The sequence below is a fragment of the Microtus oregoni genome, unplaced genomic scaffold (assembly GCF_018167655.1).
Source record: "Microtus oregoni isolate MIOR12 unplaced genomic scaffold, Mior012 000000F_ref0000247, whole genome shotgun sequence".
NCBI lineage: Eukaryota > Metazoa > Chordata > Mammalia > Rodentia > Cricetidae > Microtus > Microtus oregoni.
Window position 1 is genome coordinate 44,197,740 of NW_024543059.1, and position 23,272 is coordinate 44,221,011.

Below are 23,272 nucleotides of genomic sequence, written 5' to 3' on the forward strand. Positions count from 1 at the left end.
TGTGTGTGTGAGAGAGAGAGAGAGAGAAAACACTGTGCCCACAGCGGGTATGTGTGAAGTGTGTGTGTGAGAGAACACTGTGCCCACAGCGGGTATGTGTGAAGTGTGTGTTTGAGAGAGAGAGAGAGAGAACACTGTGCCCACAGCGGATATGTGTGAAGTGTGTGCGTGAGAGAACACTGTGCCCACAGCGGGTATGTGTGAAGTGTGTGTGTGTGAGAGAGAGAGAGAGAACACTGTGCCCACAGCGGGTATGTGTGAAGTGTGTGCGTGAGAGAACACTGTGCCCACAGCGGGTATGTGTGAAGTGTGTGTGTGTGAGAGAACACTGTGCCCACAGCGGGTATGTGTGAAGTGTGTGTGAGAGAACACTGTGCCCACAGCGGGTATGTGTGAAGTGTGTGTGTGTGTGTGTGAGAGAACACTGTGCCCACAGCGGGTATGTGTGAAGTGTGTGTTAGAGAGAGAACACTGCGCCCACAGCGGGTATGTGTGAAGTGTGTATGAGAGAGAACACTGTGCCCACCGCGGGTATGTGTGAAGTGTGTGTGTGTGTGTGTGAGAGAACACTGTGCCCTCAGCGGGTATGTGTGAAGTGTGTGTTAGAGAGAGAACACTGTGCCCACAGCGGGTATGTGTGAAGTGTGAGAGAGAGAACACTGTGCCCACACCACAGCGGGTATGTGTGAAGTGTGTGTGAGAGAGAACACTGTGCCCACAGCGGGTATGTGTGAAGTGTGTGAGAGAGAGAACACTGTGCCCACAGCGGGTATGTGTGAAGTGTGTGTGAGAGAGAACACTGTGCCCACCGCGGGTATGTGTGAATTGTGTGTGTGTGTGTGTGAGAGAACACTGTGCCCTCAGCGGGTATGTGTGAAGTGTGTGTTAGAGAGAGAACACTGTGCCCACAGCGTGTATGTTTGAAGTGTGTTTGAGAGAACACTGTGCCCACAGCGGGTATGTGTGAAGTGTGTGTGTGTGAGAGAACACTGTGCCCACAGCGGGTATGTGTGAAGTGTGAGAGAGAGAACACTGTGCCCACACCACAGCGGGTATGTTTGAAGTGTGTGTGAGAGAGAACACTGTGCCCACAGCGGGTATGTGTGAAGTGTGTGAGAGAGAGAACACTGTGCCCACAGCGGGTATGTGTGAAGTGTGTGTGTGTGAGAGAGAGAGAAAGAACACTGTGCCCATAGCGGGTATGTGTGAAGTGTGTGTGTTAGAGAGAACACTGTGCCCACAGCGGGTATGTGTGAAGTGTGTGTGAGAGAGGGAACACTATGCGCACAGCAGGTCCTCTCTGAAGACCTTGACTCCCGTGCAGTGCCTAGGCCTAGGATAGATTGGATAGCTAAGTCCCCCCCCACCCCGGGATCGGAAATTACCTCCTGATTCCATAGACAAAAGCCAGAGAAAGGTTCTGGAGCACCACAATAACGACGAGGACCATAGGGACCAGGTGGTCATCAAACAGGAACACCACGTAGCTGCCCAGAAGTCCTCCCAAGCAGACAGTCACTAAGGGTGGAAGTGGATGGGGTACACTGGGGGTTGTGAGCTGGGGGTCCATGTGACTCCGGGATGCTTCGGGTGAGGTAAGTGAGAGGAAGATTACTAGGTAGGGGCTTTTGTACCTGGTATCAGTTTGGGATACTTCTCGAAGGTTGGGATGTTTCTCTGTAGAGGAAGCACAATACTCTCCAGGAGCGTTGTCAGTGTGGCCAGACCCATGATTACAAGGGCAATGAAAAAGATGATGGCCCAGAAAGAGGAGCCAGGAAACAGCGAGATGACTTGAGAGAAGGCCACGTATGCCAGGCCAGGGCCCTCCATGAACTGTGGGGAGAAGAGCTCTAAGGCAGGGCAGGGTCTGGATGGATGGGGTTGGGAGAGTACTTCATTAGTCATGTCTGCCACTCAGCGTGGAAATCGAGGAGGTTAAAGTGTTCAAAGTTGTCCCTCCTTGGCTATGCGACCTGAGTGACATTCATTTTCTGGGTCTCTTGAAGTGAGCTACAATGTAGCTGTGGCACACAGATGTGGAGGGGAGCCAAGATCAGAACTCTTGGCTGCGGGGAGGCCACTAGACCAGCCTCCTTGACAAACACACCTTTTCCTTCTGTACCAGGATGCTGCAGGGTGGGGAGAAACGGACCACATCCGCCTGGAGCTGGCTGGGGAGCTGACTGATCCAGTCCATGTATTCTACTGGAGGTTTATGAATGATGCCTTGGGGAGGCCAGGCAGCCTGGGACAGCACACCTTTGATTATCAGATCGACCAGCTTGTTGACACTCCTGCTAGCATAGGAAGAGAAAAGAAGACGATAGAGAATGGTCTGGCTCTCCAAGCATCACCAACGAAGGAGGAGGAGAATCGCATACAGATATACACTATCATGGCTCTGGAAGCCCATGGTTGGGGGCTGTGTGTGTGTGATATATGTGATGTGTATATGGTGTGTGTGTGTGTGGTGTGTGATGTATGTGATGTACATGGTGTGTGATGTGTGTATGTGGTGTGTGTGGTGTGTAGTGCGGTGTGTGTGTGTGTGTGTGTGTGTGTGTGTGGTTGTATGTGATATGTGTGTGTGTAAGTGAGCCACCCTGGGCGGTGGTGGCGCACGCCTTTAATCCCAGCACTCGGGAAGCAGAGGCAGGTGGATCTTTGAGTTCGAGGCCAACCTGGTCTACAGAGTGAGTTCCAGGACAGCCAGGGCTACAGAGAGAAACCCTGTCTCAGAAAAACAAAACAAAACAACTCAAAAGAGTTAGGCCATGAGATAGTTCAGTGGACAGATCACTTGCCATTCAAACTTGGAGTTTGATCTCTGAACCACACAAGAGAGAAGCAGACTCCACAGAACTGTGTTCTGACCTCCACACGCATACCCAGATGTGCACGTGCAGGTGCACACATGCACCAAGCAGACAGACAGACAGACATTGCTGCTAACCCTTGACATCCTAACTGGAAGGAAAACTCTCAAGCCTCTGAAAGCTACAGCAATGAAACAAAAGAGCAAGGAGAGGCTTGTGGGAGGACTCAGAAGGAAGGGAGGAGGAATTACATGACAATATCTCAAAAGATAAAAGAAATAATTCAAAGTGTATAAGAAAATTGGTGTATGCAAAACAAATTCCAGTTCTGTGCCCATTGTGATGGCACATACCTTTATTATCTTGTGTGTATGGTTGTTTTGTCTTCATGTATGTGTGTGTTTGTCTACCTCATGTGGGCAATGTCCTCAGAGGCCAGAAGAGGGTGTTAGGTCCCTGGGCTGGACCTATATAGATGGTTGGAAGTCAACATGTGGGTGCTGAGTACTGAACCCCGGGTCCTATGGAGGAGCAGCAAGTTTGCTTCTTTGTTTTGGTTTCTTGAGACAGGGTTTCTCTCTGTAGCCCTGGCTGTCCTGGAACTCGCTCTGTAGATCAGGCTGGCCTCGAACTCAGAGAACCAACTGCCAGGGCCTCCAGAGTGTGCCACCATCGCCTGGCTGCTGTCAGTGTTCTTAACCACTGAGCAATCTCTCTAGTCCTGGCACACACCTTTAATCCCAGCACTGGGAGGCAGAGACAGGCAAATCTCTACGAATGTGAAGCCAGCTTGGTCTACAGAGTGAAGTACAGGCCAGCCATAGATAGACAGTGAGACCTTGTCTCAAACAACAAAAACAAAACAAAGCAAAAAGAAACAAACACACCCCAGTATCTGGCTACAGCTAGAAAAAAAAAAGCAGAGCGACTGGGCAAAGCGCAAACACCTGGTGCTTCCCAACTCAAACACAGCCCGTGCCAACAGCTGCCGCCCGCATCGTGGCAGCTGGGACATCGTGGCAAGCTGTGACAGCAGCCTTGCGGGTTAAAGAAGCAACTTGAAAATGATCCTTAGCTTCATCTGCAATTTCTAGAACTGTCCTCTTCCGTTAGGCAGTGGTTGTTTACTCTGAGGATGAGGTGAAGTGGGGTTCAACGGAAGGGTCTGACCGACAGGACTGTGGTGCTGAAGGGGAGCTGAGGAGGGAAAGCTTCTGCTAACATTGCCAGGATGTGCCACTCACTTCTCAACACAGCTGGGCCCGCTGGTTGTGGTCCAGAAGCCCAGCACCAGAAAGATGATGGCTGTGCTCAGCAACGACGTCACCAGGTTGGCCATGGCCACAAAGAAGGCCAACTTGAGGTAGTTGTCACCTCTAGTCTGGTAGGAAGAGAAAGTGATGATGGTGCCCATGCCAAGGCCGAGGGAGTAGAGCACATGGCCTCCAGCCTGACGCCATGTGTCCAGCGATGACAAGACAGAGAGCTGTGGAGGAGAGGGTTCCCAGGTGAGGTGAGGCCGACAGAGCAACGAACCTGGGAGGCCTGGGGAGTGAGGTAGAGAGGGACTCACCTCTATGGTCACCAGGCGCCTGAGGCTAGCCATCGCTCCTCGCAGGAAGAGACTGCGGATGAAGAAGCAGCAGAGGAGGATATAGGGGAAGAATATGGAGAAAATCAGCATCTAGGCAGGTAGGTCACAAGAAGCAGGAGAAGGAAGATAGAGAAAACATTAGTGAGGTTGAGGGTGGGCAGGATGCTGTGAGGAGGAGGGAGGTGCTGGGGGGGGGGCTGGAGAGTGAACCGGTCAGTGGGAGGTGAAAAAGGAGGGCAGTGCCTAAGGAAAGACACCAAAGGTTGACCTCTGGCTTCCACAGGCTTGTGCAGACCCCGCTGCACACACAAAAGGTTAGGTATGACAGGAGCGTCCTAGCACCCACCCCAATGTCACCCACACTCCCAAACCGCCCAGAATCACGTTCCTGGATCCAGTCTCTTATGTTTCTCTTCTGTCCTTTTACCTGTGCATGCTAGCACGCAGTCCGGGCCCTGCTAATTCCACTCCTTCTCGCTGTCCACCTTGTTCCTGAGACAGGTCTCACTGCCCTGGAGCACGCTGATTAGACTAGGACCCTGGATCCTCCTGTCCCCACCACCCCAATTCTGGGTTCCAAGGATCCCTTTCTGTCTGGCCTTATACACGGGTGCTGGAGACCAAACTCGGCCCCTCGAGCTTCTGTGTCATTTGTTTGTTGTAGAAGGAGCTGCAGGCCAGCTCCTGGCTGCCTGGCTAGCTTATGCCCCGAAATAACAACACACAAATTGTCTTCTATTAAACACTGCCTGGCCCATTAGTTTCAGCCTCTTACTGGCTAATTCTCACATCTTGATTAACCCATTTCTAATGAGTGTAGCACCACGAGGTGGTACAGGAAGATCATAACCTGCGTCTGTCTCAGAAAGGAGAGTCATGGAGACTGCCTGAATCGGCTTTCTTTCTCCCAGAATTCTATTCTGTCTACTCCACCCACCTAAGGGCTGGCCTACTGTGGGGAGCCACATACTCCATTACAGGATGGCGCCTGCATTCGTTAGCGCCAAACCGATAAGTAAGTTAGCGCGCATGTGCGTGGTAAATTTCCATCCCTAACTCTTTGCCTCTCCCGTGGCGTCATAAGGGCTGACGAGCTGCAGCCAGTCAGGGAATGACACGTCCTAGGCGAAGACCATTAACCTATTTAAGGGCTGGGTTTTCTTCCCCTGGGGTCTCCGCTCTGTAAGCTTATGCTCTCCCTCTCAAGATGCATTAAAGCTTTTCTGCAGAAGGATCCTGAGTGTGCCACGTCGTTCTTGCTGGCGAGACAGTAGCGCGGGACAGCCTACCAAAGGCCAAGCAGTTTCTTTATTAACCAATGAAAGCAACAGATAGACAGATGACACTCCAACATCATTTCCTCTTTTTCTGTTTAAACAAAAAAGGCTTTAATTTTAACATAGTAAAATTACATATAACAAAACAGTTATCAAGTAAGAATTACAGTTACAATATTTATATCTATTTTATCTTTTATCATAACTAAGGAAAACTATAACTATAACTAACCATTCTTCAACTCCATCAAAGATTCCAGAAAGAAATAATATTACCTAAGCAAACAAGAAGTCCAATACTCTAGAAATGACAGAGACATCTCACTGTCTGGACAGTCACCCAAAGTTGAAGCATCCATCTTCGGCCTACAGGCCCATAGTATCCAGCAGACATTTCCATGAAGCAGGAAATTTCAAAGACAGTTCAGTCACTATCTGCTGTGTCCTGCAGAATATCTCACAGATTCTTTCATGAAGCAGGAACCCCGAAAGACCATCTCACCTTTAGGCAATTTCAGCAGTCCTCTCTCTGTGGGTTCTTCATGTCCAATTTATACAATAGTCCAGGCAAGAACAGTTTCTTGCCCAAATGTCTATCAAACTCCATAAGGAGCCTCTTCAATGCCCATCTTCCTCTTGAAGTAGATTGGTGCTGCCAGGAGCAGACATGTCTCATTGTCATAAAAAGCCCTAAGTTATTAAAATATTAAATAACATATTCTGTAGTCTTTGAAAGATATGAAGAATGCTTACCTAACTGAAATATATCTCTATATATCTAGAAAATTAAACTAACATGACTACAAGCTTGACTATTATAGATGATTATCCATTAACAACCTATATTTTCTAATTATACATTACATTTTTTAATGATCTACATAATCACATACCTTAGTCAAGAACAGAAATACATATACATATAACAAAATTGACCTTAAAATCCATACTAATGCAAATTATTTATATCTATATCATATACCCCTTTAAATGTAAAAGAACATTTAAAAACAATATTTGGAAATATGGGCATAGTTATTTCTCTCCAAACTTCTTCCTGCTGTACAGGGGCGCTGATATTTAGGTCTTTCATAGTGTAACCTGTGTGCCAGGTTCATCTCAGGCGGCAGTTGAGTGAAGTAATTTTTTGAGGGTGTTCACAACAACCTTTCAGGAGGGCGTGATCTATCATACCATATTGGGATAGAAGCAATCCACAGGGTCTTGTCCTCTGTGAAAACAAAAGAAGACCTCTCCAAAGCAACATATCCTTAGACTCAAATTCTGAAATCATTACATCCTTATGATATCCATTTGGCAGCACGTGGCGTTTCCCATACCTGTGCCACCAGAATGGAGGAGGTGAAGCCAGAGCCTATGCTGTGAGGTTAAGAAGAGGTGTCGAGACCCCCCCCCCAGGGAGGAGTGTGAGAGCTGAGGGGCTCCCACCTGCCTGAGCAAGATCCCACCCCTCCGCAGGCAGCTTTCTGCTGATGTACCTCATCCTGCTGCTGCTGGTGGGGATCCCCCTGTTGTACATGGAGATGATCATTGGACAGTGGCTACGGAAGGACAACATCCAGGCCTGGAAGCAGCTGGCCCCCTGGCTAGGCGGTTTGGGCTACTCCAGCACACTGGTAGGTTGGGGCTGGCAGACCCACAAGTTCCTGGTGCCCTGTCTCCTCCATGTCGCCCCTCGGGCCCACCTTGTTCTCCTCAGGCTTGTGTGCTGGTGAGCCTGTATAACAGCGCTCTGATCTCCTGGAACGTCATGTACCTGGGCCAGTCCTTTGATTACCCTCCACCCTGGGAACAATGCAAGATGCATTCCCGTGACCATGGGAACATCAGTATGAATAGTAAGGAGAGGGACAGGGAGATGGGTTAGTTGCAAGAGCTATTGGAGGCAGCATGTAAGGTGACCTCTAAGTATCTGAATCTCTGCCCCCTCCTCCACGCAGAGATCCAGTGCCTTCGGACAGTGCCCTACCAGTATTTCTGGTATCACACAACCCTTGATGCCTCCAGCCAGGTGGAAGAAGGGATTGAGATGCTGGTCCTGAACACCACCCTGTGCCTCTTTGCCACCTGGGTCATCGTCTCTATCATCCTGATTATTAGGATAAGGATCTCGGTGCTTGTAAGTGTCCCCGTGGCCTCCTTCCTGCTGAGCTTCAGGACCTCCAACTCTCCAGAGGACAGGTTCATGTACACCCACCAGTGTCCCCAGTAAGTGTCCCATGGCAGAGGCCATAGCTACCTCAAGCAAGCTCTTGACGGGACTCTCTGGTCACCATCCCTGACACCCACCTCACTGTGCAGAGACTTCTCCTAGCTCTATCACCTCTACCTCCCTGGGCTTTCTGGTGTGCACGGTGACCCCACATCCATGTCCTGGGGCTTCAGGACCAGAGAAGTCCGAATTACCAAGATTCCAAACCACTTCCAGGAGAAGAAGAATATAGAGAATATCCTGATCTTGGTGGCCTTCTCCATTTGACTTGGCAGCATGTGGCATTTCCCATACCTGTGCCACCAGAATGGAGGAGGTGAAGCCAGAGCCTATGCTGTGAGGTTAAGGAAGGGGTGTCGAGACCCCCCAGGGAGAAGTGTGAAAGCTCTCGGGCTCCCAGCTGCCTAAGCAAATCTCACCCCTCCACAGGCACCTTTTTGCTGATGTACCTCATCCTGCTGCTACTGGTCGGTATCATTGAACAGTGGCTATGGAGGGAGAACATCCAAGCCTGGAAGCAGCTGGCCCCCTGGCTAAGCAGTTTGGGCTACTCCAGCACACTACAGAAATGGTTTTCTTCCTTGTGCTCCATCTGTGTCCCTGTGAGCATCTGGATTCCTCATACCAGTTCTTGGCACCGTTCCTACAAACAGTCTGCTAGGACTAGGGGTTCAGTGTGAAGGGGCCTTTTCCCATTAATCTTCTCACTGTGACCTGACATGAAGGATTTATTTCGGTCACGGTTTGAGGGTATACGGTGTGGTGAGGAACACATGGCTGGGACTGTGCGCATCCTTGGGTCCCCACAGAACAGGAGGCAGAGGAGCTGTGGTTCTCAGATGGTGTTCTCATCCCTCTTTTATTCCATCTGAGCCTCAGGGATGTTGGCAGATCCCAGTCTTTCTCTGGCTAGGAAGTGCCTCTGGGCCTCTTCTGTAGGCTGAGTGCAACCAACATCCTCTTTGGGAACAGAGCAGGAGCCATCCAGCAAGTTTTGAGAAGAGAGAGTGCTACTTGCTGGGTGAGGTACCCCGTGGCTGATTTTTTTAAATATTTATTTATTATGTATACAATATTCTGTCTGTGTGTATGTCTGCAGGCCAGAAGAGGGCACCAGACCTTATTACAGATGGTTATAAGCCACCACGTGATTGCTGGGAATTGAACTCAGGACCTTTGGAAGAACAGGCAGTGCTCTTAACCACTGAGCCATCTCTCCAGCCCTGATTTTTTTTAATTGTGTGTGTGGAGGGGTGCACATGAGTATAGGTACCTGTGGAGGTCAGATCTCCTGGAGTTGAAGCTACAGTCTGCTGTGAGTGTCTGTGCCTACTGTAGATACTGTGAACATTCAAAAGATACCATGATTTTAGCTGATTTTAGCATGATTTTATGCCCAGCACACCAGAACTCCTGAGGCTGACAGAAGGTTCAAGAGTTCAAGGCCAACTTGGGCTATGCAGTGAGACTTAGTCTCAAGAGTACAAAACAAAACAAAAAAAAACCCACTGCCAAATCCTTCATGTAAAATGTTTGCTCTTTTTAGGTTTTGGAAGGGGAGACAGCTAAACTTAGAAACTTATATCACATAGCTTTTTTATTCTGTAACACTGAGAACAGGGAATTTTTTGTTATAGTATATTATAGGTGATTATTATCATATACAAGACTATGTATTAACATCTCATATGTACTATATGAGTTTCTCATCAATTCTACATATTTTCTTCTATTATCACGTGTAATTTCCTATGACATTTATTTTGAAAGACCCCAGCTTAGCTGCTGTAATGCCATTTTGCAAGGCTTTCACACAAACAAGTATAAGTTCAAGGTAAAGTCAGTACTCCTAGGCTGCCAAACAGTATATCTATGGTCAGACATCAGGCCTAGGAGGGGAACAAAAAGTTCTGGGAAAAACCACATGTACCCTAGATAGAGCCAAGTCAGCTATTATCATATCTTCATGTCCCCGAGGAGCTTGTCCCCAAGTGAACCCATCGCCTCATTCGAACTGACCAATGGAATCCCTGTACCCATGCATGCTTCTGCTGCCCATTTCCAAATAAAAGACCCCCTGCCCAGCCTGAGGGCTCGCAAAGTCTTCCAAAGAGACTCTGACGCCCGCAGGTACCTGTGTACTCTCAATAAAAAAAACCTCTTGCAGTTTGCAGCCAGTGGTCTCGGATTGTTCCTTGGGTTCAGGGGTCTCCTCCTGAGGGAAGGTCCTCTCTGAGGGTCTTTCATTTGGGGGCCCGCCCAGGATTTGAGACCCCCACCCAGGGACCATCGACCCACCACCGGGAGATAAGCTGGCCAGCGCCCTGTCTGTGTCTGTCTGAGTCTTTTGTCGTTCTGTCATTCAGTGAGATTCGATTGGATCTATTAGTATCTGGAGGGCTGGGGAAGGAGCTGACGAGCTCAGACTTCTCTCCCGCAGCCCTGGAAGACATTCCAAAGGTGTCTGGAGCCCGATTTTTTTCGGGGCTCAGCCCGTATCGGAAAGATAGGTGGTTCTGGTTGGAGAAGAGGGATCTGGACCCTCAGAGTCTCCGTCTGAGCTTTTGGTTTTGCACCGAAGCCACGCTGCACGTCTGTTTGGTCTGTGTCTAATTGTTGTATTTTTATGTTTGATTTTAACCTTTCTCTCTTTTGAGATAATGGATGACTTTCTGTTGGTCTGAATGGCCCACATTCAATGTGGGATAGCCGTGGGACGGCACTTTTAACCTTGATATCATTTCCCAGGTGAAGGAGCAGATGTTCGACATAGGACCTCAACTCCCTCTTACTCCCACGGCCCCTAAGGCACTCCCTCCTCCAGGAGGGACACCACTTACTCCTCTTCCTTCTACCCTTTCCCCTACCCCCCCCTCCTCCTCCTTATACCCTACTATCCTTAAGAAAGAACCGACTTCACCCCCGCCTGTTCTTCCCCTGGACCCTGAATCTCCCCTCATAGACCTCCTATCGGAGGAACCTCCTCCATATGCAGGACCAGCGAGCCCGGAGGGACCTGAAGCAGTGGCGGCCAAGGTGCCCCCACAAAAATCCCTGGTCCCCTCGCCTATGGCTAGCAGACTGAGGGGCAGATGCGAGCTGCTGCCTGATTCCACCTCCCACGCCCTTCCCCTCCGAGAGGGTCCGAATGGCCAGCCACAGTACTGGCCATTCTCAGCTTCTGGGACAACTGCCAGTAGCTCTTGCAGGCTCTGTTGACCTTGGAGGAAAAACAGAGTCTTTTTGGAGGTGTGGAAGAATGTCCCGGGCGACAATGGATGCCCGACCCAGCTGCCGAACGAGATTGATGTGGCTTTTCCCTTAACCCGCCCTAATTGGGACTTTACCACGGATGCAGGTAGGGGACACCTACGTCTTTACCGCCAGTTGCTCATAGCGGGTCTCCAAGGGGCAGCACGCCGCCCCACTAATTTGGCTTAGGTAAAGCAAGTGATACAAGGGAATGAGGAGACACCCTCAACATTTTTAGAGAGGCTTAAGGAAACATATAGAATGTATACTCCCTATGACCCTGATGATCCTGGGCAGGCCACTAGCGTGTCAATGTCTTTCATTTGGCAATCTAGCCCAGATATCAAAAGCAAGCTGCAGAGAATAGAGGGTCTGCAAGGATATACTTTACAGGATTTACTGAAGGAAGCAGAGAGATTATGGCAGAGAATGAAAAAGAATCAGGAGGAGAGAGACAAAAAAAATAAAGAATTAAGCAGGCTGCTGGCCACTGTAGTACAAGGACAAGATAGAAAGGGAGGTAGGCTGGGAGAACGGAAGGGGGCCAAAGTGGATAATGACCAATGTGCCTACTGCAAGGAACAAGGACACTGGATCAGGGACTGCCCCAAGAAGCCCAAGGGACCCTGGAAGCCTAAACACCAGGCTTCCCTATTAGCTCTGGATGAGGATTAGGAGAGTCAGGGCCAGGAACCGCCCCCCCCCCTGAGTCCAGGATAACTCTTAAAGTTGGGGGGCAACCAGTTACCTTCCTAGTGGACACTGGAGCCCAGCACTCAGTCTTAACCCAGGCACCTGGACCTCTCAATGACTGATCGGTCTGGGTCCAAGGGGCAACCGGAGGCAAGAGATACCGATGGACAACGGATTGGAAGGTTCAATTGACAACTGATAAGGTGACACATTTCTTCTTTTTTTTTAAACATTAATTTATTTATTATGTATACAGTATTCTGTCTGTCTGTATGCCTGCAGGCCAGAAGAGGGCGCCAGACTCCATTACAGATGGCTGTGAGCCACCATGTGGTTGCTGGTAGTTGAACTCAGGACCTTGGGAAGAGCAGTCAGCACTCTTAACCACTGAGCCATCTCTCCAGCCCCAACACATTCCTTCTTGCATGTTCCGGATTGTCCCTATTCTTTATTGGGTAGGGACCTTCTCACTAAATTAAAAGCCCAAATTCACTTCGAAGACAAGGGGGCTCAGATAGCAGGCCCTAAGGGTGGCCTCCTCCAAATTTTAACACTCCATCTGGAAGATGAATATAGATTTTGTAAGCCTCAGGAGCCACAAAATACCTGACTTGGCCTCCTGGCTTAATGACTTTCCATTGGCATGGGCAGAAACTGGGGGAATGTGGTTAGCCCTGCAACAGCCCCCACTCATCATCCAACTAAAGGCCACAGCTACCCCCATCTCAATTAAGCAGTACCCCATGTCTCATGAGACATATCAGGGTATAAGACCCCACATAAAAAGGCTGCTGGATCAGGACATTCTCACTCCCTGCCGATCGCCATGAAACATCCCTCTCCTACCAATAAAAAACAAAACAAAACCAGGGACTGGGGACTACTGGCCACTGCAGGATCTGAGAGAGGTTAACAAAAGGGTGGAGGACATACACCCCACGGTCCCCAACCCTTACAATCTATTGTGTACTCTGCCACCATCCCACGTTTGGTACACCATATTGGACTTAAAGGAACAGCAAAAGGCTTTTGAGGACATTAAAAAGGCTTTGCTAACCTCATCTGCATTGGGCCTTCCAGACGTTACCAAGTCCTTCAAACTGTTTATAGATGAAAAGCGGGGCTATGCCAAGGGGGTCCTGACCCAGAGACTGGGCCCCTGGAGGCGTCCTGTGGCCTATCTGTCCAAAAAAACTCAACCCAGTCACATCCGGATGGCTGCCCTGTCTACGGATGGTAGCAGCTATTGCAGTCCTTACCAAGGGCGCAGGTAAATTGACTCTAGGCCAGCCATTCACCATCCTGGCACCCCATGCAATGGAGGCCTTGGTCAAACAGCCTCCAGACCACTGGCTTTCCAATGCCCGCATGACTCATTACCAAACCATGCTCCTGGATGCGGACCGCATACAATTTGGACCTGTGATTGCTCTCAATCCCGCAACCTTGCTTCCCTTGCCGGGTGAGGCAGAGCAACATGACTGCCTCCAGATCCTTGCAGAACTGCACGGGACCAGACCAGACCTGACGGATCAACCTCTCCAGAACGCTGACCACACCTGGTACACTGATGGTAGCAGCTTCCTGGAAAATGGGGAATGGAGAGTGGGGGCAGCAGTAACCACGAAAACTGAGGTAACCTGGGCTGAAGCCCTACCAGAGGGGACCTCAGCCTAAAGAGCAGAACTCATCGCATTGACCCAGGCATTCCAGATGGCAGAAGGTAAGAAACTTAATGTCTATACGGACAGTTGATACGCCTTTGCCACTGCCCATATACATGGGGAAATTTACTGAAGGCGAGGGCTGCTGAACTCAGAGAAAAAAAAAGAAATTAAAAATAAGACTAAAATCTTGACACTACTCAAAGCCCTATTTCTGCCCCCAAAACTAAATATTATGCACTGTCCTGGCCACCAAAAGGGCCACAGCCCAGAAAAAAAAATCGATTGGCGGATGCTGCTGCCAAGGAGGCTACCCTAAAAACAATCAGCACCTCCCGAGCCTTTCCTCTGACCGATTCAGGAAATACAAGGCCGTCCCAATGTCTATTGCCCTATAGTCAAGAGGACACAGACCTCCTAAAGAAAATGGGGGCCACCTATGACCCCAAAGAGCAACATTGGGTCTTCAAGGGAAAGATTGTTATGCCAATGAGACATACCTATGAGCTGATAAAATACCTACATAAGTTGACCCATTTAGGACCAAAGAAGATAAAAACCTTACTGGAACAACAGGAAACTGGCCCCTACCTCCTAAACAGAGATGGGGCCCTACAAAAGGTAACTGATGAATGTAAAGCCTGTGCTCAAGTAAATGCAGGCAAGACTAAGCTTGGGCCAGGGGTCCGGGTCCGGGGACATCGTCCTGGTGTACACTGGGAGATTGACTTTACAGAAATTAAGCCCGGTCTCTATGGATATAAGTACTTCTTGGTGTTTGTAGACACATTTTCAGGATGGACAGAAGCCTTTCCTACCAAACATGAAACTGCAAAGATGATGACCAAGAAACTCCTGGAAGAAATCTTTCTCAGGTATGGGATGCCCCAGTTCCTGGGTACTGATAACAGGCCCGCCTTTGTCTCCCAGGTAAGTCAGTTGGTGGCCAAGCTTTTGGGGATTAAATGGAAATTACATTGTGCATATAGACCCCAAAGTTCAGGACAGGTAGAACACATGAATAGAACAATTAAGGAGACTTTATCTAAATTAACACTTGCAACTGGCTCTAGAGACTGAGTAGTCCTCTTGCCCCTAGCCTTATATAGGGCCCGCAACACTCTGGGCCCCCATGGACAGACTCCTTTTGAAATACTGTAGGGGGCCCCACCCCCATTCATAAACTTCTTTGACTCAAATATTGCTGATTTTGCTAACGGCCCTTCTCTGGAAGCTCATTTGCAGGCATTGCAGATTGTGCAAAGAGAGGTCTGGAAACTACTCGCTGTAGCTTACCAAGACCAACTGAACCAACCTATGGTACCAGATCCTTTCCAGATAGGAGACACTGTATGGGTCCGCAGACACCAGACTAAGAACTTAAAACCTCAGTGGAAAGGCCCTTATACCATACTCCTAACCACCCCAACGGCACTCAAAGTTGACAGGATCGCAGCGTGGATCCACACCTCCCACATCAAGGCCGCCCGCGCCACGGAGGAGGTGGAACCAGTCGTGACCCCAAAATGGAAGGTCCAACGCACCCAAAATCCTTTAAAGATAAGACTTACTGGGGGCTGGAGAGATGGCTCAGAGGTTAAGAGCACTGATTGCTCTTCCAGAGGTCCTGAGTTCAATTCCCAGCAACCACATGGTAGCTCACAACCATCTATAATGAGATCTGGAGCCCTCTTCTGGCATACAAACATACATTACAGGAATGTTGTATACATAATAAATAAATAAATCTTTAAAAAAAAAAGATAAGACTTACTCATGGGGCTCCCTGATCATTCTATGGGTCCTACTGAGGCCAGGAATGGCAGCCCAAGGGGAAAGCCCACAGCAGGTGTATTCCTTAACCTGGCAAATCCAGTCCCAGAGCAGGGAGATTGTTTGGGAAACTCAGGGACAGGTTGACACAGAGACAAAAGATGTTTGAGTCACAACAGGGATGGTTCGAAGGATGGTTTAATAAGTCCCCATGGTTTACTACCCTGTTGTCTTCCTTGATGGGTCCTTTAATTATTCTCCTCTTAATACTCCTGTTTGGGCCTTGCATCCTAAACCACTTGGTCCAATTTATGAAAGACAGGCCCTAGTCTTGACACATCAATACCAAAGACTAAGACAACAGGAAACTGAGATTCCATAATTATCTTGAGTAAAAGATTTAACTCAATGCTAAAAGAAAATGGGGGAATGAAAGAAGGGACCCTGTCTGCCCTAGATAAGAGCCAAGGCAGCCCATATCTGAATTCTCGGAAACTAGGGACCTTGTCCCGACCTGAACTCGGCCACATTCAAACTAACCAATAAAAACCCTGTAACTACGCTTCTCGCTTCTGTACCGCGCTTTCTGCTCCCCAAAACATATATAAACCCATTACCCCGACCTGGAGGCGCACAAGTCCTCTGAGAGGCTTTGTCGCCCCAGGTACCTGTGTATCTGAATAAACCTCTTGCTGTTTGCATCCGTACAAGTGGTCTCGCTGTTCCTTGGGAAGGGTCTCCCCAGAGGAAAGACACTCTTGGAGGGTCTTTCAGAAGGAAAGAAGGGAGACAGACAAGAGAGAGAGAGATGAGAAGATAGAATAAAGATTTATGATGTTAACGAGCTAGAACATGTAGGTCCAAATCCTATTTTTGAACTTACTTGAGGAAATGTGAGGTTTTTTTAAAAATAAAAATTGAAAACAGGGTCTGCAAATTTAGAATTGTAAGGACATCTCATGAAATTCAAGATGAACAATTCCTAACCCCTTCTCCCGCCCCCCAAAAAAGTAGTAATGCTGGCAAATGCGCTGTTAAAGGGGAGTCAAGGATCTGGGGGTCAGGGTTCAGAGGATGAACGGAGGATGAATAGACCTGAGAGGAGCAGGGGCCACGGGGGCTGAGAGAGGGGCTCTACTCAGGCTTCTGATAACAGCTACTCCACGCTGCTCCAAGTGAGGTCCCCCAACCTTCAGCATCACCTGCTAAGGGAGACTGGGAGGTCTAAATTTCCCCAGTAGTGCACGCTTTAATCCCAGCACTCGGGAGGCAGAGACAGGCAGGTCTCTGTGAGTTTGAGGCCAGCCTGGTCTACAAAGTGAGTTCCAGGACAGCTACAGCTACAAGGAACCCTGTCTCGAAACAGAAACGAAGCTAAACAAAACTGTCTAGAAACAGAAACCAAACCAAACAAAACAAAACTCTGTGTGTGTGTGTGTGTGTGTGTGTGTGTGTGTGTTTGTGCCCACACTAGGATCCGGTCACAGCAGGAAATACTGAGGTCAGATGACAGGTTGCTGGGTCAGAGCTCTTAGCTTCTACATCTTGTTCCCTGGAAACTCAGGTTGGCAGGTTTGTGGCACGTGTCTCTGCCTGCTCAGCCATCTCACCTGCCTCTTAAATTCATCTTCTCTGCTGTGTCTGGCTTCTCAAAAGCTGCAGAGGGGGCGTCTGTGAGTTCATCACTGGGGGACGGTGTGCATGAAGTAGGCAGGGACAAAAGAGCAGTAATGAGGGGCAGGAGCTGTGTATTCGCATAGTGGATAAGTTGGAAAATCTCATTTGACACTGGGGAGAGGGAAGAACGGGTTACCGTGGCATGCTCTGCTTTCTGAACTCACAGCCGCTGCACTGCAATTGCCTGTGGTGCACCTGAGCACTGCTGGCCCCACCAACATCCGGTCTGCAGAGACAGCTGGGCCCACCAACATCAGGTCTGCAGAGACAGCTGGGCCCACCAACATCAGGTCTGCAGAGACTGCTGGGCCCACCAACATCAGGTCTGCAGAGACAGCTGGGCCCACCAACATCAGGTCTGCAGACTGCTGGGCCCACCAACATCCGGTCTGCAGAGACTGCTGGGCCCACCAACATCCGGTCACAGTGTTAGCACCTGGCTTTGATCTGTGATTTCTGTCTGCTATCTTCTGTCTAAAGTATGTAAATCTTACCTGAGAGCTTCCTAGGGATTCAAAGCCTATGCAAAACTTGCCTGTGAGAGGACTCTGCAAACTGAGATGTCCTGTGACTGGGAGTTGCTTTGGCATTTGTGTCTGGGGAGTTTCAGGTGAGAGGTTTTGGTGTGTGGACTTGAGAAAAGGTGTAAATTGTGGAACAATAAAAAAAATCTTTTGCAAAGCTAGTCAGTTGGTTCACCAGCAGTTGACTCCAAAACCTTCCTAGAGTGACCCTGCTTCTTCTGCAGACTCTGGTGAACTGAACGCCTGGCACCGCAGGGAGCAGGGAACCATGCATGAGGCCCCCCCCCCCCCCCCGGCTGAGGCCTTCTAGACAGTTAATGGTTGCTGGCAGAGGGAGAGATATTTTCCTCAGTGTTGTAGCCATTGGCAAGGTGCCCATGAGCCTTCAACCCCTCATCCATGCTCCTAAAAGTCACCCCAATTAAACTCTTTAGGTCGCTAAGAAATAAAAAGGACATGAAAGTAGAGGGTGATCTAGGTGGGAACTGGAAAAGGACCAGTTGGAGTGGAGAGGATAGGAGAGGGAAACGAGGACCAGTGGGGGGGACAGGAGAGGGAAACGAGGACCAATGGGGGGGACAGGAGAGGGAAATGAGGACCAGAAGGGGAGGACAGGAGAGGGAAATGAGGACCAGTGGAGAGGACAGGAGAGGGAAATGAGGACCAGTGGGGGGCACAGGAGAGGGAAATGAGGACCAGTGGGGGGCACAGGAGAGGGAAACGAGGACCAGTGGGGGGCACAGGAGAAGGAAATGAGGACCAGTTGGAGTGGGGGGGGACAGGAGAGGGAAACGAGGACCAGTGGGGGGCACAGGAGAAGGAAATGAGGACCAGTTGGAGTGTGGGGGGGGGGACAGGAGAGGGAAACGAGGACCAGTGGGGAGGACAGGAGAGGGAAATGAGGACCAGTTGGAGTGGGGAGGACAGGAGAGGGGAATGAGGACCAGTTGGAGTGGGGAGGACAGGAGAGGGGAATGAGGACCATGGGGAGGACAGCAGAGGGAAACGAGGACCAGTGGGGAGGACAGGAGAGGGAAATGAGGATCAGAAGGGGAGGACAGGAGAGGGAAATGAGGGCCAGTGGGGAGGACAGGAGAGGGAGATGAGGACCAGTGGGGAGGACAGGAGAGGGAAATGAGGACCAGTGGGGAGGACAGGAGAGGGAAATGAGGACCAGTGGGGGGGACAGGAGAGGGAACTGAGGACCAGTAGGGAGTGGGGGGGGAGGAGAGGAAACTGAGGGCCATGGGGAGGACAGGAGAGGGAGATGAGGACCAGTGGGGGGGGGTCAGGAGAGGGAACTGAAGGCCAGTGGGGGGGGCAAGAGAGGGAACTGAGGGCCAGTGGGGGGAAGTCAGGAGAGGGAACTGAGGGCCAGTGCGGGGGGGCGGGGGTTCAGGAGCTGGAACTGAGGGTCAGTGGGGGGTCAGGAGAGGAAAATGAGGGCCAGTGGGGAGGCAGGAGAGGGAACTGAGGGCCAGTGGGGAGGCAAGAGAGGGAACTGAATGTTGAGTAAAGAACACGGCACACATATAAGAGAATGTCATGATACCCAGTGTTATATATGACCAATATGTATAATAAACATTTTGAAAAGTTGAATGTAAAATTAATCAGCTTGTGTGTTTAACTACTAATTCATAAGAAATACATCAGCCTCTAGGGCTGGTGCTGCAGGCCTGTTGTTCCAGCCACTTAGGAGGCTGAGACTGTGGGATTGCAAATTAAAAGTCATCCTGGGCAACAATGAGACCCTGGCTCAGAAAGCAGAAACATGTAGTCCTGAATTGATTCAGGTCACCAGGCTTGGCACCAAGCACCTCCACCCCCAGATCCATCTTGCTGACCCAAGTCTAGTCTGTCTTTCCATCTCCTCCTCCTCCTTTCTTCTTTGTCAGGACTGGGGATGGAAGCTGAGGCATTGCGCATATTGGACAAGCCCTGCCCCACTGAGCCATGCTTGGAGGTAAATCAGCTCTCACAAGCATCCCTGCATTCCCACACAGACCCTGGGCATTTACATTCCCACATTGTTAGCATTCAGGCATTTACACCGGCCTGCTCTCAGGGTCCTAGAGGGAGATGGCAGCAGCAGCAGGAGCCAAGATGTGACACTGTAGCTGAAAGACCCCAGCTTAGCTGCTGTAACGTCATTTTGCAAGGCTTTCACACAAACAAGTATAAGTTCAAGGTAAAGTCAGTACTCCTAGGCTGCCAAACAGGATATCTATGGTCAGACATCAGGCCTAGGAGGGGAATGAAAAGTTCTGGGAAAAACTACACGTACCCTAGATAGAGCCAAGTCAGCTATTATCATATCTTCATGTCCCCAAGGAGCTTGTCCCTCAAGTGAATCCATTGCCTCATTCGAACTGACCAATGGGATTCCTGTAACCATGCTTCTGCTTCTGTAAGCCTGCCTCTCCAGCCCATTTCCATATAAAAGACCCCCTGCCCAGCCTGAACAAGGGTAAGTCTTCCAAATAGACTCTGATCCCCTAGGTACTTGTGCACTTCTCAATAAAAAGAACCTCTTCCCGTTGCAGCCAGTGGTCTTGGACTGTTCCTTGGGTTCAGGGGTCTCCTCCTGAGGGAAGGTCCTCTCTGAGGGTCTTTCATAGCTACTGCAGCCCCTAAGTAGGGCACTGTCCCTATGCACATGTGCTACATCCCCTGACAAAAGGCAAGCCCTTCCAGTTCTCTCTCTTTCCTCTCTCTCTCCCTCTCTCTCTTTTTCTCTCTCTTTCCTCTCCCTCTCTCTCTTTCTCTATCTCTTTTTTCTCTCCCTCTTTCCTCTTCCTCTTCCTCTTTCTCTCTCTCTCTCTCTCTCTCTCTCTCTCTCTCTCTCTCTCTCTCAGAGGCCCCCTCTGCACCTCCCCAAAGAAACCTCCCGCGTGAGCTCTGCTGAATGCTGTCTGTTGGTGTTGGGCTGAAACCTCGATGGTGAGAAATGAACCACAGAGCTCAACAAACCCACGACTGGGGTACAGGGAAGGAAGTGGGAGGAAGTGTGGACTCTCAAGAGGGGAGCAGGAAAAAAAATGACAAACAGGCAGGTGGAGCTTATTTAAATGGGGAAGCTTGCGCATGTGTACAGAGCCCAATGCAGCAACACAATGCCTGACTTAAGATGTAGGGTCCTAGGGCCCCCAGGCTGGCTAGGTGCCTGAATGCTGGCTGGTGGGCTGCCAGGGCGCAGGGTCAGTGTAATGCTGGAATCCTGAGAGTGATTTCATGGTACCTCTCGGCGCCAACCCACCAAGGTTGCCTTCTGCCACTAAACTATCGCAACACTCACACTCTCATACACAGCAAATGTAAAAAGAAAAAATTTAAAAAGCTACCCAAAAAATCACATAATAGGGAAATTTTATGTGTTCATATTTACTGATATCAAGTAAGTACTATTTACTTTGGTCAATAATATTACTTTTGTTAGATTTTAAGAGGCTATAGATGCACATCAACATATCTAGCTGAAATGATCAAGTTGACATCTGCTTCAAAATGATGTTGAAGCATGTGGAAGGCAGCTTGGTCCTGAGTGGGAGGGACAGGCCACTCAGTGAGCACAGACAATCCCTCAAGCTCCTCTGTGAAGGCTCAAAGAGGCCAAAAGTCAGAGACTTTGGGACTTGTTTTTAGTTCATTTGAGATTATTGTGCTTCAAACTCAAACAAAGGTCCGGCCTAGTTAGAAATCAGAGTTCAGCTCTCTCAAGGCTATTGTAAAGGGGTGTGTAAAGTTACCAGATCTTCTGCTCCTGAAATAGGGAAGTAGTTGGTTCCTACCCAAAACAAAAGTCTAAGGATCCAACTGAGCCCTAGTTCCCTTTATGGAAATAACTTGGGATTCCACCTAGGGAGTGGATTGCCTACAGAATGTTTGGTCTAGGGCGTGAGTCAAGGGCATGAGCGGTGAATGTACCCCCAGGACTTTCGATTTGTGTGTTAATGCAGTCCTTTTGTTCTTCTCCTACCCTTTGAAATCAGGGATATATTAACCAGTTGGGAATTAAACACAGGCGAATTTTCGGTACTCACTGAAATTCCCTCCTAATAATATTGTAATGGTCTGTCCTGTCTCTTTAAGAGACAAGCCATGCCCACTCCCTGCATGCCTTGCCTATCCATCCTGCAGCCTGGCTCCCTGCCCAGGACCAGTCGCCTTCAGGGGCCTACATGTGGTCTCGTGGCACGCCCATCTATCTGTCTCTGGACTGGCTGCTCTCTGGACCCACTGCCCACTGCTGCCACTTGGAGACCTGCAGCATTTCCACCTCTGCAGCCATCGGAGATCCAGCAGCATTTTTAATTAATCAATTACAACTATCCTATGTGTTTCTGCATTTTATTATTTTTGTTCATGTCTTCATATTCTTTACTATTATAGTTTTCATCTCTTTAAGAGACAAGCCACGCCCACTCCCGGCGACCCCTGCCCTCCTCTCACTATCTTAGATTCTCACTGTCCTCTCTTGGTGCATGCCCCCCTCTTCTCTCCCACTCTCCTTTTTCTGTCTCTCTCTCTTCCTCTTCTCCTTTCTCTCTCTCTCTCTCTTTCTCTCTCTCTCTCTCTCTAATAAATATCCAATTCTATTCTGTACTACGATGTGTCTGCCCATGTGCCTTCTACCTGCCGCCTGCTCACACCCACGGGTTCACTGGGACCAGCCACTGTTCAGGAACCGGCAGCCGTCTCTGCCTGGGACTGGCTGCTCTCAGGGCCCACTGCCTGCCTACTGCCGCTGGGGATCTTGCAGCATTTTTAACATTTACTGTATTTCTAAATTCCCACACCTTCACTCTAGAAGAAAGGTATTTTTGTTGAGGCTGGCCCCCGACACTCCTCCTTAAGATGTGTTCAGAAAGAACACCAGAATGACAATAACTGGAACCGGAAGCCACCAGGCCCTGAGCAGGTAGGGGGAGGTTGGAGGTTCCTACCTGCTAACGAAAAGCTCCCTTACATCCATGGGTGCCAGGAAATGGGCTTGAGACAAAAGGAATCCCAGAGTTATCTGGAACCTAGGACAGAACTTGGCTTCCCTGTTGCCCAGTCACACCTGCTACAGCAGCCTGGGATTTATTCTCAGGCAGTCTTGTGGCTATGTGGCCAAGGACCATGAACAAATGGCGTCAGGGAAAAAGTCTGTGTGAGAGACTCAGCGAAGCCTTTGCTCCACGCGTCAGCTCCTCCAAACCCTTGAGCTGTTCTTCGTAATCCTGTTCCCATGATGGCAACCCCGAAGCTGGAACTAGACTGAGGCCAAAGGAAGGAGCTCCTCCTGCTAGTGGGAGGAGCCTCTCCATCCCTGCTCCCCTCAAGCCCTCAAAGATCTCCTGTCTCCAGAGTGCGCGTGTGGCTGGGAACCCCAAATCCCCGACTAGGAATGTTTGGAGAACATCCATTCTCTGGCTCTCTGGGAAAGCAGCCATTGCTATCCAGAACCTTCCAGGTGTCTGGTTACCTGGAAAGTAATTATCAGCTCAGTTCTGGAGTCATCTGGCCTGTTCTAGCTGGGCAGTTTTCTAACTGATTCAGATTCAACCACGAAACCTGGGCGGTGATGGCACATGCCTTTAATCCCAGCACTCAAGAGGCAGAGGCAGGCGGATCTCTTGAGTTAGAGGCCAGCCTGGTCTATAGAACTAGTTCCAGGACAAATAGGGCTGCTGCACAGAGAAACCCTGTCTGGGGGGAGGGGAGTCAATGTCTCTTTTCAAGCAGCTGTTACCCAGCCACACAACTCTACTGGAGCTCACG

At 49.6% G+C, this 23,272-nt stretch overlaps 1 protein-coding gene across 1 annotated transcript; it reads right to left on the bottom strand.

Annotated features, from left to right (window-relative positions):
• Nucleotides 1–1,381: 1,381 nt before the first annotated feature.
• Nucleotides 1,382–4,266, bottom strand: LOC121453508 (orphan sodium- and chloride-dependent neurotransmitter transporter NTT5-like). Its single transcript, XM_041660355.1, has 4 exons — nt 4,064–4,266; nt 2,111–2,297; nt 1,635–1,836; nt 1,382–1,518 (listed from the first exon to the last, which is right to left on the bottom strand). The coding sequence occupies exons 1-4, from the start codon at nt 4,231–4,233 to the stop codon at nt 1,382–1,384; spliced, it is 696 nt and encodes a 231-aa protein (XP_041516289.1). The 5' UTR covers nt 4,234–4,266.
• Between the last annotated feature and the right edge of the window lie 19,006 nt (nt 4,267–23,272).

Excerpts from the sequence above, each read along its gene's own strand:
- LOC121453508 (XM_041660355.1), bottom strand. The coding sequence starts at position 4,233 with ATGGGCACCATCATCACTTTCTCTTCCTACCAGACTAGAGGTGACAAC. Across the intron at positions 2,298-4,063 it reads GGGCCCAGCTGTGTTGAGAA|GAGTGTCAACAAGCTGGTCG; the intron begins GTGAGTGGCACA and ends CTATGCTAGCAG. Across the intron at positions 1,519-1,634 it reads GTATCCCAAACTGATACCAG|TGACTGTCTGCTTGGGAGGA; the intron begins GTACAAAAGCCC and ends TTCCACCCTTAG.